The sequence below is a fragment of the Bactrocera latifrons genome, unplaced genomic scaffold, assembly GCF_001853355.1.
Source record: "Bactrocera latifrons isolate USDA-ARS-PBARC rearing strain unplaced genomic scaffold, ASM185335v1 scaffold_101, whole genome shotgun sequence".
Taxonomy (NCBI): domain Eukaryota; kingdom Metazoa; phylum Arthropoda; class Insecta; order Diptera; family Tephritidae; genus Bactrocera; species Bactrocera latifrons.
The window spans coordinates 43,034-58,763 of record NW_017534420.1 but is presented as its reverse complement, the minus strand read 5'-3'; the positions used below and the strand labels follow the sequence as shown (position 1 = coordinate 58,763).

Sequence of the window (15,730 nt, the reverse complement as noted above, 5' to 3'; positions counted from 1 at the left end):
ATTTATTATATCATAAAAAAATACGAGTTGTAGAGGTTTTTGAAACACATTTTTCAATTTTTGTCTCAAGAAAAATACGAGTTATCAAAGGGACCGAAATACATGCATTTTTCGCGAATTTTTCTAGGGACCGAAGAAATACTATGAAATATCAAGGTTTTTTCGCTTATCGAGGTTACGACTTATCGAAGTTTCACTGTAAGTATATTTAAAATTAGAAATATATACATATGTATGTATGCATGTACATAGATAGAAGAGTTTGAGGTTGTGTAAGTAGAATTATTTGTTTTATTGCCACTATAACCACAAAAATATTCAAACAAAATATTTGTATTACATGCATACATACGAATATATTTACTTATTTATCTCGTATAAAAATAGGCTCTTTTTGTTTATTAGCTTTTGCGCATTCTGTACGCTTTATTTTGATTGTTTGTTTGTTTATATTTTAAATATTGTATGTGTGACGCAACGTTTACTAATTATATACAGTAATTTTTGTATAAAAACAGCAAACTAATTTAAATAGCACAACTTGATTGGGCATCGTTCGTATTAGTTTTTCATTTTTACGCTTTTCGATTCATATTTGTATACTTTCTAATTTTTCATTGACACTTATACATACATACATTTATAAGTATTTAGGAGTGTATTTAAGTACATATGTATATATATACAGTATGTAACACAATTAAGCAAATAAAATCAAATATTCCTGATTTCAAATTTTTTTTGCACTACGCAACTTATTACGAAAAGAATATACTATTGGGGTATTCACAACCTGTCTTAAATCGTAAAGTCGTAAAATTTTAAATTTTTACACTTGTTTAAAATAAGGTATTGTCTGGGAGAAGCTATCATATATTTATGTAAATCATTTCGCCATCAAAAATATTCAGTTTGTATACCATACTATGTGTTTTTGTAATTTTAAAAAATTTCTGAATTTATATTAACGTATATATGGTATCCCCAATAAAAATTTATCGGGTTTAATATTATTAGATATAATTAAGTCATTATATATGTATGTATCTAATAACTAAGGGTATGATGATTAAAATTTTTGGGGAATTATATATGTATGTATGTTCATTAATTCTTGAACTAACTTTAAAATAATCAGAAAAATTATTAAGAAAAAAATGTTATTTGCTGTTGTAAAACACGAATGTGGACTAATAACTACCAACCAACTCACTTAAACTAATAGGGAATAATCAAATGTTTTGTCTCATGCAATACCCTTTGCCGCAGAGTGTGCAAACTATGTTGGTCGCAAGCAAAAGCCAGCAATACAAGAGGTGTCTTAGGCACAAACCCCTACATAATAATTATGTTGGCATCAAGCCTTATAAATGTCTGTGTAGCTATGTAATGACTCCAACAACAGGTAAAGCGTTTCATTTATCTAGATTGCGGTAAAACACGCAAATACTCGTACTTGTGACTGACGGAAAAACAAGTAAACCAAAACGTATGTATGTACATATGTAGGTACACTATAAGTAAATACAAACAATGCAGAACATATTGAATTATTGCTAAATGTTCTAAAGCATTACAATTGTATTTCATATTTTGCTGATAACAAACTGAGCATGAACAAACGGACGTAGAAACACATACTTAATTATAATTATTAATCAGCCGTCAACTTGAGGCGCCAAAGAGTCTTTGTCGCAAAGCCCCAAACATAAAATTTATTGCCCAATTGTTAGCAAGAAGCCAAATGATAATAGCAGACTTTATGAGGAAAACACATTTATTCCAAATAATTCTTCAAATCAGCAGTGTCACGTCTGTTTCGTAAGCCTCTGTCATGCGATATGAATGTACATATGTATGTATGTATTGAGCAAAATTAAGCTGGGTGAAAATGCTTGGCAAAATTACAAATCAATATACATACATGCGTATGTATAGGAAGAATAGAAAGAAGAGTTAATGAAATTAATTTCACTTATACGATTCAATGGCGAAACAGATTGGTTGTCTGGTTTAGAGTATGCAGTTGGATCATTATAAGTTTTTAATAAAGTTTGGTAGATAATAATTTTTTTTTTTTTTGAAAATAGTAAAAAAAATCTATAAAAAATGGTTTATTTTTATGTTTTCCTTTTATCAAAATTTTCACAGAGGTAAGTCGGGGGAATGAAAACTTTTGGAGGGAAAAAATCTGAGTCAACTGCGCTAGGTAGGCCAAATAAATAAAAAATTACAACAGAAAATATTTCAGAATATGAAAAAATAATCGTAATCTTTTAAGAATATATTATTAAATAAATATGTGTACATTCACAATTTTTTACGTGCTTTGTTTTGAATGTACAAATATGTAATTATAAACATACCTTTTTGTATATTTCCAAAACAAGCGCCACTAATTCTATTCCAATCACATTTTAGCAGCTGAGTGTTTTTCAGTGGTACGTACTCATTTAAAAACTAATTTATATTCTAAAAACTTCACACTGATAATTTATAAATATTTTATGTAATCTTTTTTTTACTATTATATAATAAATGTTTTCAGGCACCAAATGATGTATTTCACTGTAAAACTTAGTTGTTAAATTTTATATGTACAATACATCAAATAGACAAAGGCGAAATTTCACTTAAATGAAACACGCTATATAATAACGATTTGAAGCACACAAGCAAAATAGAAATATATATTAAAAATTGGAACGAAAATTCGAAATATTTATCTCCTTTTAGTGCCAATCAAGCAAAATTTTACGCGATTTACTTTATTTAACATGGTCTCTCAATATTATTAAGAAATTTAAGTTATGACTGATAGATGCGGTATAAAGTCACCCGGAAGTTCGAAAATCTTTATTTGATGTATTTGGAGGCTAAGCGAAGTATTGACACGATTCAACCCATTATATGGGAAGTAAGTGGGGTTATCTTCCGATTTCATCCATTTTCACACTGTCAGTTATACAGTTATTATGGTATTTACGCTAGGGGAATTTAATTATTTTAGCTTTAGTGGTTTAGGAGATATGTACATTAAACTTTTTAGAAGAAAGCGTCACGCATACTTTTTTTTTAATTTTTTGTCCCTTGCTGCTGCGATCCCTTGCGCCAAATTGGAGTTTAATATCTTAAAGAGTTCTTAGTGAATGTACCTTATACGTTTTTGGTACATGGCGGGTGCGGCAGAGGTCCGATGGTTGCCAAGAAACGCGTTAAATTTGTACTCAAGTTACAGTTTCTACGGACGGAGAGACAGACAGTCACCAAAATTTCAACTTGTCATGTCATCCTGATCATTTATATGTATTATATGTACATATGTATATGACCCTACAGGTATGTATATCTATCTCGGTTAGTTGTAGGTGATGCATACATATATATATTATACTTTATAGCAATATGTTGCAAAAGTAAGTAATGTTAAGCTTAATATAACTTTCGACTGAAATACATATCATCAGTACCGTACGCTGACACATTTAATTATTTCTAAGTAAAATTTAACCCAACTTTACATGCACTATAAGCATAGGCTAAATATTAACGTACATGTATATTGGATTTACTATAGTACGTTTACATATGTAAACAAATATGTAAAATACATGTATACTTATATCACATGTATATATTTTTGTAATTATTATTAAATGCTAGAGTATTAAAGAGCAAGATGGTTTAAGAACGGAAACCATAACCAAAATTGTACAATGGTTACGTACAGCAATGACATTATTAATGGAAATAAAATTTAATTAATTTTCGAAAAAACAATATTTTTTCACTTTTCTGTTCTGTTTTCTATGACCATCACTGTACGTAAACATGTCATTAGTTAGTCCACAAAGGTCAAACAAGCTAGTGACTTATGCAAAGATGAAAATAATGGCGTGGTGAATTCAAATGGTCAAACTACAGTAGACTCCCAGCACCTAAGGAAGTAGCTTGCGAAATTGTATGTCTTTAAAATGCAAACAAGCACATTTACACAGGTAGTTACATACAATGGATGTAGGTATGTATATATTTTATTTCTTTATTTTACATATGTATGTAAGTAGTTATACCCTGCTGAGAATTCCCAGAGCTCGAAAGGCCAAATAACTAACTTTACAGATCGAGTGAAATTTTTAGCATCACGCTGTGTACTTGTCTGCTCAGCTACTTGTTTCTTGCAACTGGGTCTGGCTTCGCAGCCGACAGCAGAAGTGTAAAAGAAAGAAGAAAAAGTAAGGTACAACCTTATCTTAGCAGATAAAATTTAATGATAGACTGGTTGAATAGGAAAAAGATAATGCTAACTCAATTCAGTGTATTTTAAAAAAAAACTGTTTTAAATTCAAAAACTGAAATAAAACGGGAACAAATAAAAGATTTACGTCCATATTTCTAACTAAAAAACTAACATTTTTATTAAGGTAATTAAAAATAGTATGACAAAAATTGTAAACAAATTTTATTGCAAATGTGTTAGGGCGGCCGGAAAACGTTATAGCTAACGCTTTACAATAAAACAAAAACAACAAAAATGAAAAGGAAACTCGTGGTCGTCCAAAAAAATGGTTTGATTGATGGATTCTCTTTACAAACAGGGACCCTTATTCTGAGATGGTGCTATCAAAACGATAAAGACCCGAAACATAGTTTGAGGTTGGTTATCAGAATGGTTCATGGACGCAAATGTGACCTGTATGCAATGGTCAACCCCCTGGTCCCAATTCTATTTAGAACTTAAGGACTGATATTAAGAGGAGATTGGAAGCTATTGGCGGAAAATAAAGGAACTTTGGGATGATAAGCCATTGGAAAAATGGCAAAAATAAATTCAATCCATGCAGAACAGATTTGGAAAACTTATGAAAACAACACGGGAGCATATACAGGTTATTAAAAACCCGTGGAATAAAAGTTAAATTGAATTTTTTTTTTTAGAAAAACATATTTTGCATATATTGTTTTGAGTATTATAGTTTTGTTTACCTAACGATTGTACGTATTACCTAAAACTAGGAGAGATAAATATAGGGTTATATATATATATATATATATCATTGATCAGGGTGACGAGAAATCCGGTTGACTATCTGTCTGTCTGCCCGTCCGTGCAAGTTGTAACTTTAGTGAAAGTAGAGATATCTCGATGAAACCTGGTATATGGGTTCCTTCGTCATTAACCAAAAACATATAAAGTGCCATAACTAAGCACTTTAAAAAGGTATAAAGCGCTGATTTAGTACAGAGGATCGCAGTAGCAAACAAATCTAATAAGAACTTCTACCGACAGTGCGAAAATGGATAAAATCGGATGATAATCTCGCTCCCTCCACATATAGCGGTACTGTTAAAAACTACTTAAAGTGCAACAAATCAATAGCTAAATACGCCAGAGACATTTTACCGCCGAGATGATTTGAGAGGCTCCGGTATGAAAATTGGATGCTGGGTGTGGCACCGCCCACTTTTTGGTGAAATCGCATATCTCGGCACCCGACTAAACGATCTGTACAAAATTTTGTACGTAGCATTTGGAAATGGACGAAATTGGACAACAACCAGGCCTACTTCCGATACAACACAATTTCAAATTCCACTTGATTCGTTCAATTTCCAGTACACAGTTCAAGAAGCAATGATTATAACAGGATAAACTTTGCACGAATAATGTTCTTAGTGATTGCCACCTTATGGCTAAGAACTGTTTAAATCCAATCAAAACTGTTCAAACCCCTACCTACCGAATATTTAGACAACGGTACCTATAAATGACATCTGATCGAAAATGTCAGTCAACGAGTGATATATAACTGAAATTAAGGGAAAATCTTTCTTTTATAATGGTATGTCTGCATGTTAAAAAATTTCTCTTCGCTCCCCATATAATTAATATAAAGATTTTTGCTTAAAAAAGACAAATTTGAGTGAAAACTTGGCCTAGCCCCTATGTAACTAATATCAGGGTTTTCGAGCATGCGGCTGACTTTAATCTATATGATTGGTCTTCCACCATATTTCTTTTGCCTTCATTCTTGCAAGTTAGAAGAGTATAAAATATTCAGTTGCACCCGAACTTAGCCCTTTCTTACTTGTTTTAGTCGCAAATATTTCATAGTTATTAAGTAAAAACTGCTTACACCTATTATTTTGTCCATAAGGGTATATGTCAGAATATTCTTCAAAATAATGAAATATGTACTTATATATGTATTTCTTTCACATCAGAGCAGCACATATCATAGATCAGGTTCCTTTCTAAGAAAATATAATTTTATTTGTGTTTTCAAAACCTAAACTCGAGTTTTCTCCTATAATAACATTAAATTTCATTCAAAATAAGTGAGCATTTTGATATCTCGCTATCCTTTAGTCCTCTTTTTCAGATAATTCTATTTAAATATGCTAGTTTTTTTAAATTTTGACAGCCTTTTGTTCGATTTCCCACTCTATAAATGTTTATCAAACAGGTAGTATCTACTTCGAAGTTACTATTTTTTATTCGGAACTTTCTTAATATGGCGGTTAAGTACTACTTAGACGAGTCACTATATTCACACATCACTATTGTTTCAATGAAACCATACCGTTATTTAGTAAACACCAAAATTTCTACGCGAAAAGCTGAAGGGGTACTTATCCTATAAAATAATATTAAGCGATAAGAAATTAATGAAAAATACCAACTAAAGTTAATGTGAGTAAATGGTAAAAACCGCATCGAAAACCTGACAGAAATACTGTATATGTATGGTATGTATGTATGTATGTATGTATGTATATGTAGCTTTAAGATAAAACATGATTGCGCGACGAAAGCCAACGGAAATTATAGTGACTTGTGTGATTTTTATGTTATAGAAGTGTGTATGTTTTCTTAGACAAAATGTTTGGCTTCGATTATGTCCAATACAAGTATTTGCAACGGATACGTCAATCTCGTAGGTAATAGTTTATTGAGCATTTCCGCGTACAAAATGTAGCAAAGGAAACAAAATATTTTTAAACAACCACATACATATGTATGTGTATGTAAGTTTGCATGCATGTACATTTAGGCATGCCCACTTAACTACGGCTACAAGCACGCATTTAATAATATACTTACAAATGTTAGTATGTATGCTCGTGTGAGCCCAATAAATTAATGCGTGCACAGTTTGTGAGTGAATGGCAGTCTAACAACTTCCTCATCTTCTCCCTTCCGCCTTAATTCTTTGCTGCTGCTGCAACAAGTTTTTATATTTAAGCCACACCACCAGCAACAACCAGTCATCAACCTATTTCATATGTGCCACATCAAATGCGACCTGATCGCCAGCACTGTGTGGCCACTCATTTGCGAAAGCTGGTAGAGGGGTGCAACGAAGTGGCGAAGTCACAAATGCAACAGTGGAATTCAGCTTAAGTAAATTGGGTCATTCGATCGTTAGAGCTAGAGTGAGAACATATGCAACTAACACAAAGCGAACGCAGAAAATATATACATACATATAAATAAGAATATACACATTTTTTGCCTTCATTGATGGAAATATAAAAATTATAAAAAGGGATTCCAGACACAGTTGATATACAACATGACCGCATATGGTTTGTGCGTATCCATGCGGGGCATGAACACAGAATTCCATCATTTTAATATGTTAAGCATACAGAATTACATACCATACATTTGCAAGTGCTTCGAAGCGTATAACTGAATTTATGCTGATATGTACATATGTATATTTTACAGTTCTGGAGTGTTGCATTACATGCGCATTATCCAGTATATTTGAGGTGATGTGCATGGCTGTGGTCTTAAAAGACACGTGCCACACTGCAATGATAAATATGTCATATGTGCTAGCACTTCTGCGCCAAAACCGAAATCTAGAATTTCAATGAAAAAATAAAAGTTGACATTAAACTAGCGTCAACCTATTTGCATTTTCATTGATCTCAATTAACCGATATACTGAAGTGTTTGAGGTGTATGCTTAGAAATCGTACAATTCTTACCATAAGTGTCTACATACATACATACATACGTAAAAATTTACATAATTAAGCATGTACATACTTTTGTACATAGTATATAGTAGATAAATTGTACAATAAGGCGCCCAAGTTTTGTGACCTAAATATCAATTAAGTGTAATAACTATATCATATTTTCAATTGGAGTAGTTTTATGAAAAGTTTTCCTTCACTTATTATTCGAGGAGATGTAGTTTTGAACTACAAACAAAACTGACAACTATTTATTTCCCCTTCTCACGACAGCCAGGACTACATAACCCAGACAGAAGTCCTCATAATTATTTCAGAAATATTTTTTGCTGAACAACTATTATTATTTCAATATGCAACGTCTACGTTGTAAGACTTAAAAGTATTCACTCAACAGTTATGTGGAAAGTTACTGCGTTACAAACCGTTCACTTCATTCAAATCCGGGTAGGTGAGGTTTCATGGGAACGATTCTTATGGGAATGTATTTATCCTATCGTTTTCCAAACCTTAAGATTTTTAAAGATTACTACATTTACAAACTGAAATATAATATAATACGAGTATATAATAGTATATATCAAATCCGGAAAAATAGTTCTAGCTAAGCAAATTTAAAAAGATAATTCTTGCAAATCTATTTACTTCAGTGGGTTATATTAAAAAAATTGAATGCATAGTTTTATTTGAAAATGATGATAAAGTAAACAAAAAACATAAATGGCACCTATTTGCTGTAGTGGACCGATCTGCTGTTATCGATTTGTTTAGTGGTTGTAGCGTTTAGCATGAACAATAATCTGTGCCAAGTTTTCTGAATGTTTTTTTTTTTTCAAATACAAATACTACATATATATTATAGTGAAATACATAGAACTATAGTATTTAAATCAAGTTCAAAGTAAATTTTGAAGACTACAAAAATATGAAACCTCACTGAATAAATAAGCCACAAGTATTAAATTTCACAACCAAGATGGTAGGAAAGAATTTTACAGAAGCAGATGTAGAAATAGGACAATGGGGAAACTCGCCTTGCCAATGGGTAAAATCGGGCATTACTTCTCTTAACTCTCATACACCTGATATAAATATTCTAGAACTGTTAACTTTATGTCGCATCTATCGGCCAATAAGTAAGAAATCTTAGCAAATTTAAGTGAAAGTACTTATATTATTGGATATACCATAGTTTAATGTTTAAAATATGTGACATTAGTCTACTAGACTAACCTAACCTAATAATATACCATAATGGTGTAATATCTTTATATTTGGATATAAATCCATGAACATAACGAAATATTCATATTCCTGACAATTGCCTGTCATTTATTCGCAAAACTATGTTATCAACTGATTAAACTAGGTCGTCAACTTGAATGGAAAAATTAATATGGAGACATGTAAACGGTGTTCAAATAAATTCTTGATCGTGTATGAGATAAATATAAGATAAAAATCCGGGTCTGTTCCGGTTACCCAGACCCGACTGTTGATGGTATGTTAGGAACCTTAATGAAACTCAGAGAGCATCTCTGTAGTAATACAAGAAACAGATAAAATTGGGTCAAATCTGCTCCTATTTTCAAACCTCCGCCCTTTATATGATTAATATTATCAATTGAACGTTCGATATATTAAAATAATTATATTAAAGAGTATGATATGTTCGGTTATACCCGAATTTAGCTCTTCCTTACTTTCTTAAGTCCCAAACTGAGTTTATAGTTTTTACGTTTGCCTTTACCATAGAATCACGCTTTGGCAAACATACAAACATACATGAAATAAAAGATATATGTACATAAAATATTTGTTCCTAATTTTCGAATTGAACAAGTTTCCCAATTTCTGGGATCGACTTTTGTACCGTCCATTTCTGTATGTAAAAAATAATCTTCGATATTATTATATTACTGTTTATTTCTAATTTGTACACACTCATATTCACACATGCATACATCTCCATTTATGATGCGCAATTTGTTCAAGCTAACCAGGTAAAATTGCACTTTTAAACGCCGAATACAAATATAGGTTATGAATACGTTTCTATACATACATATGTACAGATATGCAAAATCGGGTGTTTATGCAAGTGTATGAACATACATACATATGTATGGATAAGAAAGTATTTTCGCTTTGTATGCAGTCATGGCCATGACTTTGAACTAAAAAGAAATGGTTTAGAAATCATTAGTAAACATAAAAAAATTTCTGATGAACAATTATGTTTGAAAGCAAGACATTAAATATGAAGCAACACTGCATGTACACCCAACGACAGCCGGTTCTACGTACCGGAATTGACTCGGATTTCATCCGACCATGGGCTGTCATTTCGGCGATCTAACCTAACTCTTTTTTTACACGGTAGTTACGTTCCTCAGAAATACGTTTAAAAAAAGAGGCGTTTCCTATAGTAAAATGGGGGATACGTTCCATGTTATCTGAAAACCGTGTAAGATGAAATAAAGAACTATATTTACTTCGAAAAACAGTGTAAAAAATGTTGAAAATATAAAATTTCAGATATACCTACAAATTGTATGTTCATGTGGCATTTTATTAAGCATTAAAACTTAAAATACATAATTCATAGAGGTAAGAACAGAAAAATTAGAATAGAAATAAAGAAAAAATATTTACATAGCTACATAATTATTCGTCGTTACTTGATAACAAGCGCAATTGTGAGCGACGAACTGGACTAAAGTTGGTATCATCGCTGCAGATATCCATTTTAAAAATGTGAATATCTTGCGAACAAAATGTGTAGGTAAGAGTTTCCCAGTTACTACTACGTATGTTCATTGCAGCAATGGTGCTAAGTGTGGTAAAAACAAACATAATTACAAGACATTGATTTTAAAACCGTACTAGATTAAAAGTTGTTTACTTTTTGTATTTTTTCAACCGTGTAACTTCAAATCCGTGTAAAAAAAGAGTTGGGTGTACATACATATGTACATATGTACATACATATGTACAATGTATGTACATATGTACCTAACTACATTTATCTGGTAAAATGTACATATATCTTATGCGAATCAAATATCAGTGTTTTTGTTCGGCTAAAGGAGCTGTCCTATATGGGGACATGGCAAAAACGACAAAACAGTCGCTTAGCTTTAGAGTTAAAAGCTGCAACTTATATATTTATATTAAACTACTAAATGCGAGCCAAATGAATGATAAATTGAGCCACTGTGTACTAGACGATGCCAAGGCTAGTCAATTTGTTTGCTGTACAATTTTCGTTTTGTTCCTAAAAACAAACCGTGGTAAAACACCAAAAATTAATAAGAATTAAAAAAACCGGGAACTATAAATTGTACACAATTTTCTTGACAAATTTTATGAATCTTCTCTGTGGACGGTCATTGCAACCAACTCATGTCCGTTTATAAGAATTGTCTTTGTATGCAAATATTAAAATAGTTGTATTCATCAAATTTGTCCAATTATAGAAAATGTCCGGCTATAAGGGCTGCCCATTCTGGGTAATTTCAATACACGTCTTTGATCGTGATCGCAATTGCTAATTTTCAGCAGGTCTGTCGGTGAAGTTACGGCCTAGCTAAATATTAAAATTTTGAGATACTTTGTATCAAATAGTTCAAAGACATTTTAGACACATATTTCCTTTGAAACAAATTCCTCCTCTAAAAAAAACAGGTCCGATATCTTACAGATAAACAAGTACACCTTTTAAACCTGTTAACCAAATTCAAAGAATTCACAAATCAAGAATCATGGATAAAAAAAAAACACTGATAAATCTTGAACAAGTTTAACCAATCTCAATTTAACTAATATAATATATGCATTCGTTATCAGCGATACCAAAGCTGTATGCATTGCCAACAGTTTTTGAAACAACTTTTAGTTTATTACCGATATTTCAACAAGGGCCATTTTCTCAAAGTCTGGTTAGCATCCATTTGTCAGAACCTTTCTTTACCTGAACTTTACTGGCAGAGGCGGCGAAAATGTATAAATTTCTCACCGATGAAAAAATTAAATCCTTTTCGCAAATACGTTTAAATTGTATTTGCCATTTAACGGCGAATTAAATATTATTTTAAGCACTCATGTACTAACATGTACACACAATTTCATTTCATTGTAGATAGTTTATATATTTACTTACAGTACTCCTGAACACCTGGTACAAACGAAGGATCCAATTGTCATGTTGACGTACGTGGGTCCCTTCTGGCCACAATCGAAACATTGCCTATTGCCACCACCGTTGGTCACTAGTTCTCTCAATACCTGCAGATACTTGTCATCCTGTTTCTTGCGAACCACAGCTGCCATATCCACAGTTTGTAATGAATGTGACTGCTTAGAGGTACTAATTTGAAAATGAATGCTGTTGTTTTCTTGTTGCTTTTCCCTCCGTAACTGTTGTATTATATATGGTTCCGCAGTTGCCGTTTTGATCCCCGTGGCTGTTGCTGTTGCAAATTCAGCTTCACTGTCTGATGACGCAAATCGCTCAGTATCCGATGGTGGATTAGAGACGGACGTCCCTTGGGGATCCGTAATTTCGGAATGTAATGAAGAGTTGTAAACAAAAACGAATTGAATTTTGTTGCCTTGTTTTGTTTTCTTAAGTATTGGAAAAGTTCTTTGAAAATTTATGTAAATTTTTGAAAATCAATTATTTTCACACGGTAGATTTTCCTATATAATTTTTATAATATTTTGCCCAGAATATAAACTCCAAACCACGTTGATTAAGAAGACATAATATATGTATATTTGGGAGCACAAAATCACAGCACTACACTTTTACGTACTCTTCGCAACCAACCAAACAACTTATTTATGCAACTGCCACTGCCACTGACACTTTTTACAATGAATCCGCACCAACCATACCAATTCATCGACAAGTAGTTAGGCACGTTAAATATTTGTGTATATGTATATACTTGTATATTTTCCTTATTATTTACACACTGCTCTTTGCAAACAAACAAAACACCTTTTTATATATTATAATTATCTAAAAATATTGCTTTATGCTTTATATTATTCTGACGAATTTTCGAATTTGAATCGATAATTTCGCGTTTCTTGAGGAAAAGTTATTTAATAAATATTAGCTAACAGATAACAATAAGGACCGTAATATAAATTCCACAACAATACGACAATAAGCCATCAAATCCAACAAATCTACTACCTCTGCTCTTTTTGCTCAACTGAAAAATAACTTTTGGACTAGTTAACGTCAAGAGAAATCTTCCGAGTCCAGTGTTGTCCAACACACACTTAACACTACTTTTTTGAAGTACGGATAGTTTAGGCCATTTCAAAGTGGTGTGTTCTTTTCATTACAAAGTAAATATTTATATTTTTTGAATAATTGACAGCATTTTTGTAGTATTTTAGCAAATGGGTTCACTATTAAAAACCAATTTAATTAATGAAAGTTTAATTAAAAAGCATTTACATGCAAGAGTGGAAAATGTTTCAATACAACACTTTTGAATGCGTTTGCAGATCTTTGTAATGTTAATCTACGTTTAGGCATAGATCAAAGACGTCATGGTGAAATTAACAGCTCTTATATATGTTTATTATCAACATATTATTGATGACAATATTGTAAATAAAATAATAACACAGAAAAATAAATATTAATTGTCAGTCTTTTGGTTTCAGTAGTACTTATTGACATAATTGACAACAACGCACTTTTGTGCATATGACAACCCAGCGGTGAGCTTCATAACAAAAGTATTTTTGCGGATTCATAGTAAAACCAATACGAAATGGACGAAACAAAAGGGGCAATGAGAGAGCAACTTGGTTTTCAGTCACAATTCAACTGCAAAATTAAGGAACATTTAACGAAATTTGTCGTCCATCGTTTCACAAACAAATGTGTAATTTTAGTTACACAGTACGGTGGTATTCCAAATGTATACTTGGTTCAATTCGATGCGAGCGATGAACGTGACAAACGCATTTCACCTTTGGTAAGGCAGAAATTATTTGTGAAAAATATGTTATAATTCTTGCACAATTTAGAATATATCCGAGCTACACACGTCGGTGCCAGTGACTATGAAATGCTTGTTGGGTGTTGACCAAATGGAGGTACGCGCCGGTATACAGTTCTTAATCAACAGAACTAAACTAAGCCAATGTAAAACTGAAATTTTAATTACGCTTGGACTAAGAGAAACTAACGGTGATATCCTTAAAGAAATAGCAGATATTCTTGATAGAAAAGCGTTGTAGAATCTCTTGTTCATTTACTTATAATAATTTTGTTATAATAAAATATTTTTTAAAGGCGAATTACTATATGTACATGTACATAAAAATAAAACATAGCTCTATCTTAAATTCTCGTAGTCTAACAATAACAAACGGAAATTATTGCAAATATTTATTGAACGAAGCAGCTAAATAGGAAATAAAGTAGTTCTGAAAACTCGATCTGCAAATATTTTGGGCTTTGGAAATATTATTTTACAAAATTATAAAAATATACTAAACATTCTACTTTGAAATCTACATCAAACCCAATAAATATACTTTTAATGTTCATACCTAAAGTTCTAATGTTTCATGCTTTTAATTTGATGTTCAAATACTATCTTATAATAATTGTTCGTATATCATAGAGTAGTTAAACTAAATTCTAAATTTTTCTTAAATCCAACACAAAAACGCTACCATCCGACGCGCTGGCACCCACTTTAGTACCCTTGGAATTCCAACAGACCTCAAAAATACCACCTGTGCCTTTGTAACTGTGTACTAACTGTCCCGACTGAGTACTCCAAATATGTACACATTTATCGAAACTTCCTGACGCTAAATACTTTCCGTCTGGACTAAATGCTACCGAATAGACAGGCTCTGTATGTTTCGTAAGAGTATGAATGCATGTACCGCGCTCAACATCCCATAGACGTACGGTGGAGTCAAATGAAGCGGAAGCAAGTATTAGATTCGTGTTAGGATTTTGTGTTCCTGGTCCAGTGGGAGACCATTTGATTGTATAGATTTCCTTAGAATGAGCTTGTAAATCATGACAGCATTTGTCTTGCTTCATACTCCAAATTTTCAGTGTCATATCGTCCGAGCAGGAGGCAAGCAATTGACCCTGTGGACACCACTTTATAGCGTTCACCTCATTAGTATGACCTTTAAATGTTTTAATTGGCATATCTGAGCCAAGGCGACACACATGGATACGTTGATCAGTACTACACGAAGCGAATGATACATTTGTTTGCCAATCGACATCGAGTGCGGGTGCATTGTGGAAAGAAAATTGTTGGTTACATTGTCCCGTAGAAGCGTCCCAGATTATAGTAGTTTTATCAACACCAGCCGAGAGTATATAATTGCCCCGTTTATTCCATTTTAATGCAAATATTGGACCTTTATGTTGACCGAGAGTTGATGCTAAGCGACCATCAGTTTTCCATATGCGTGCGTACCCATCATAACTGCCAGTAGCTAGCAAGGTGCCATCGCACTATAAAAACGTAAATTTTTAAATRTGTACATTTTTATTTGCAAACAATAYAATATTTAAGCATTYACGTGTACCTACATTCCAATCTAATGATGTAACATCTTTGTTGCTTGGAACTTCTGCACCTCCCTTTTGAATGCAATGGCGTAAAACTAATTGGTTAGGGCTACTTGTTGCATCGGACATATCCCATATGCGTGCAGTGCTATCACCAGA

General features: G+C 32.3%; 3 protein-coding genes across 6 annotated transcripts in view; 1 reads left to right on the top strand and 2 right to left on the bottom strand.

The window, feature by feature from the left end:
* The window catches only part of LOC108967866 (dual specificity protein kinase splA), an 80,225-nt gene extending 67,575 nt beyond the window's left edge, over positions 1-12,650 (bottom strand). For all 3 annotated transcript variants that reach the window (XM_018931506.1, XM_018931515.1, XM_018931524.1), the window contains exon 1: positions 12,155-12,650. In XM_018931506.1, coding sequence (XP_018787051.1) covers positions 12,155-12,324 — 170 coding nt within the window. In that variant the 5' untranslated portion in view covers positions 12,325-12,650. The remainder of the gene's footprint in view (positions 1-12,154) is intronic.
* An 896-nt stretch (positions 12,651-13,546) lies between these two features.
* Positions 13,547-14,463, top strand: LOC108967851. Of its 2 annotated transcripts, none has more exons than XM_018931476.1 (3): positions 13,547-13,623; positions 13,681-13,997; positions 14,050-14,463. In XM_018931476.1, exons 2-3 carry the CDS (start codon positions 13,791-13,793, stop codon positions 14,260-14,262), a joined length of 420 nt encoding a protein of 139 aa, XP_018787021.1. In that variant the 5' UTR covers positions 13,547-13,623; positions 13,681-13,790; the 3' UTR covers positions 14,263-14,463. The 2 variants fall into 2 exon arrangements, with proteins under 2 accessions (XP_018787021.1, XP_018787025.1); XM_018931480.1 differs by having other exon boundaries at positions 13,594-13,623; positions 13,684-13,997.
* The window catches only part of LOC108967840 (F-box-like/WD repeat-containing protein ebi), a gene marked incomplete in the record, with an annotated part of 3,050 nt that continues 1,720 nt past the window's right edge, over positions 14,401-15,730 (bottom strand). The window contains 2 exon segments of the mRNA XM_018931468.1: positions 14,401-15,514; positions 15,593-15,730. Coding sequence (XP_018787013.1) covers positions 14,669-15,514; positions 15,593-15,730 — 984 coding nt within the window.

Excerpts from the sequence above, each read along its gene's own strand:
- LOC108967851 (XM_018931476.1), top strand. The coding sequence starts at position 13,791 with ATGGACGAAACAAAAGGGGCAATGAGAGAGCAACTTGGTTTTCAGTCA. Across the intron at positions 13,998-14,049 it reads ACAAACGCATTTCACCTTTG|AATATATCCGAGCTACACAC; the intron begins GTAAGGCAGAAA and ends TGCACAATTTAG.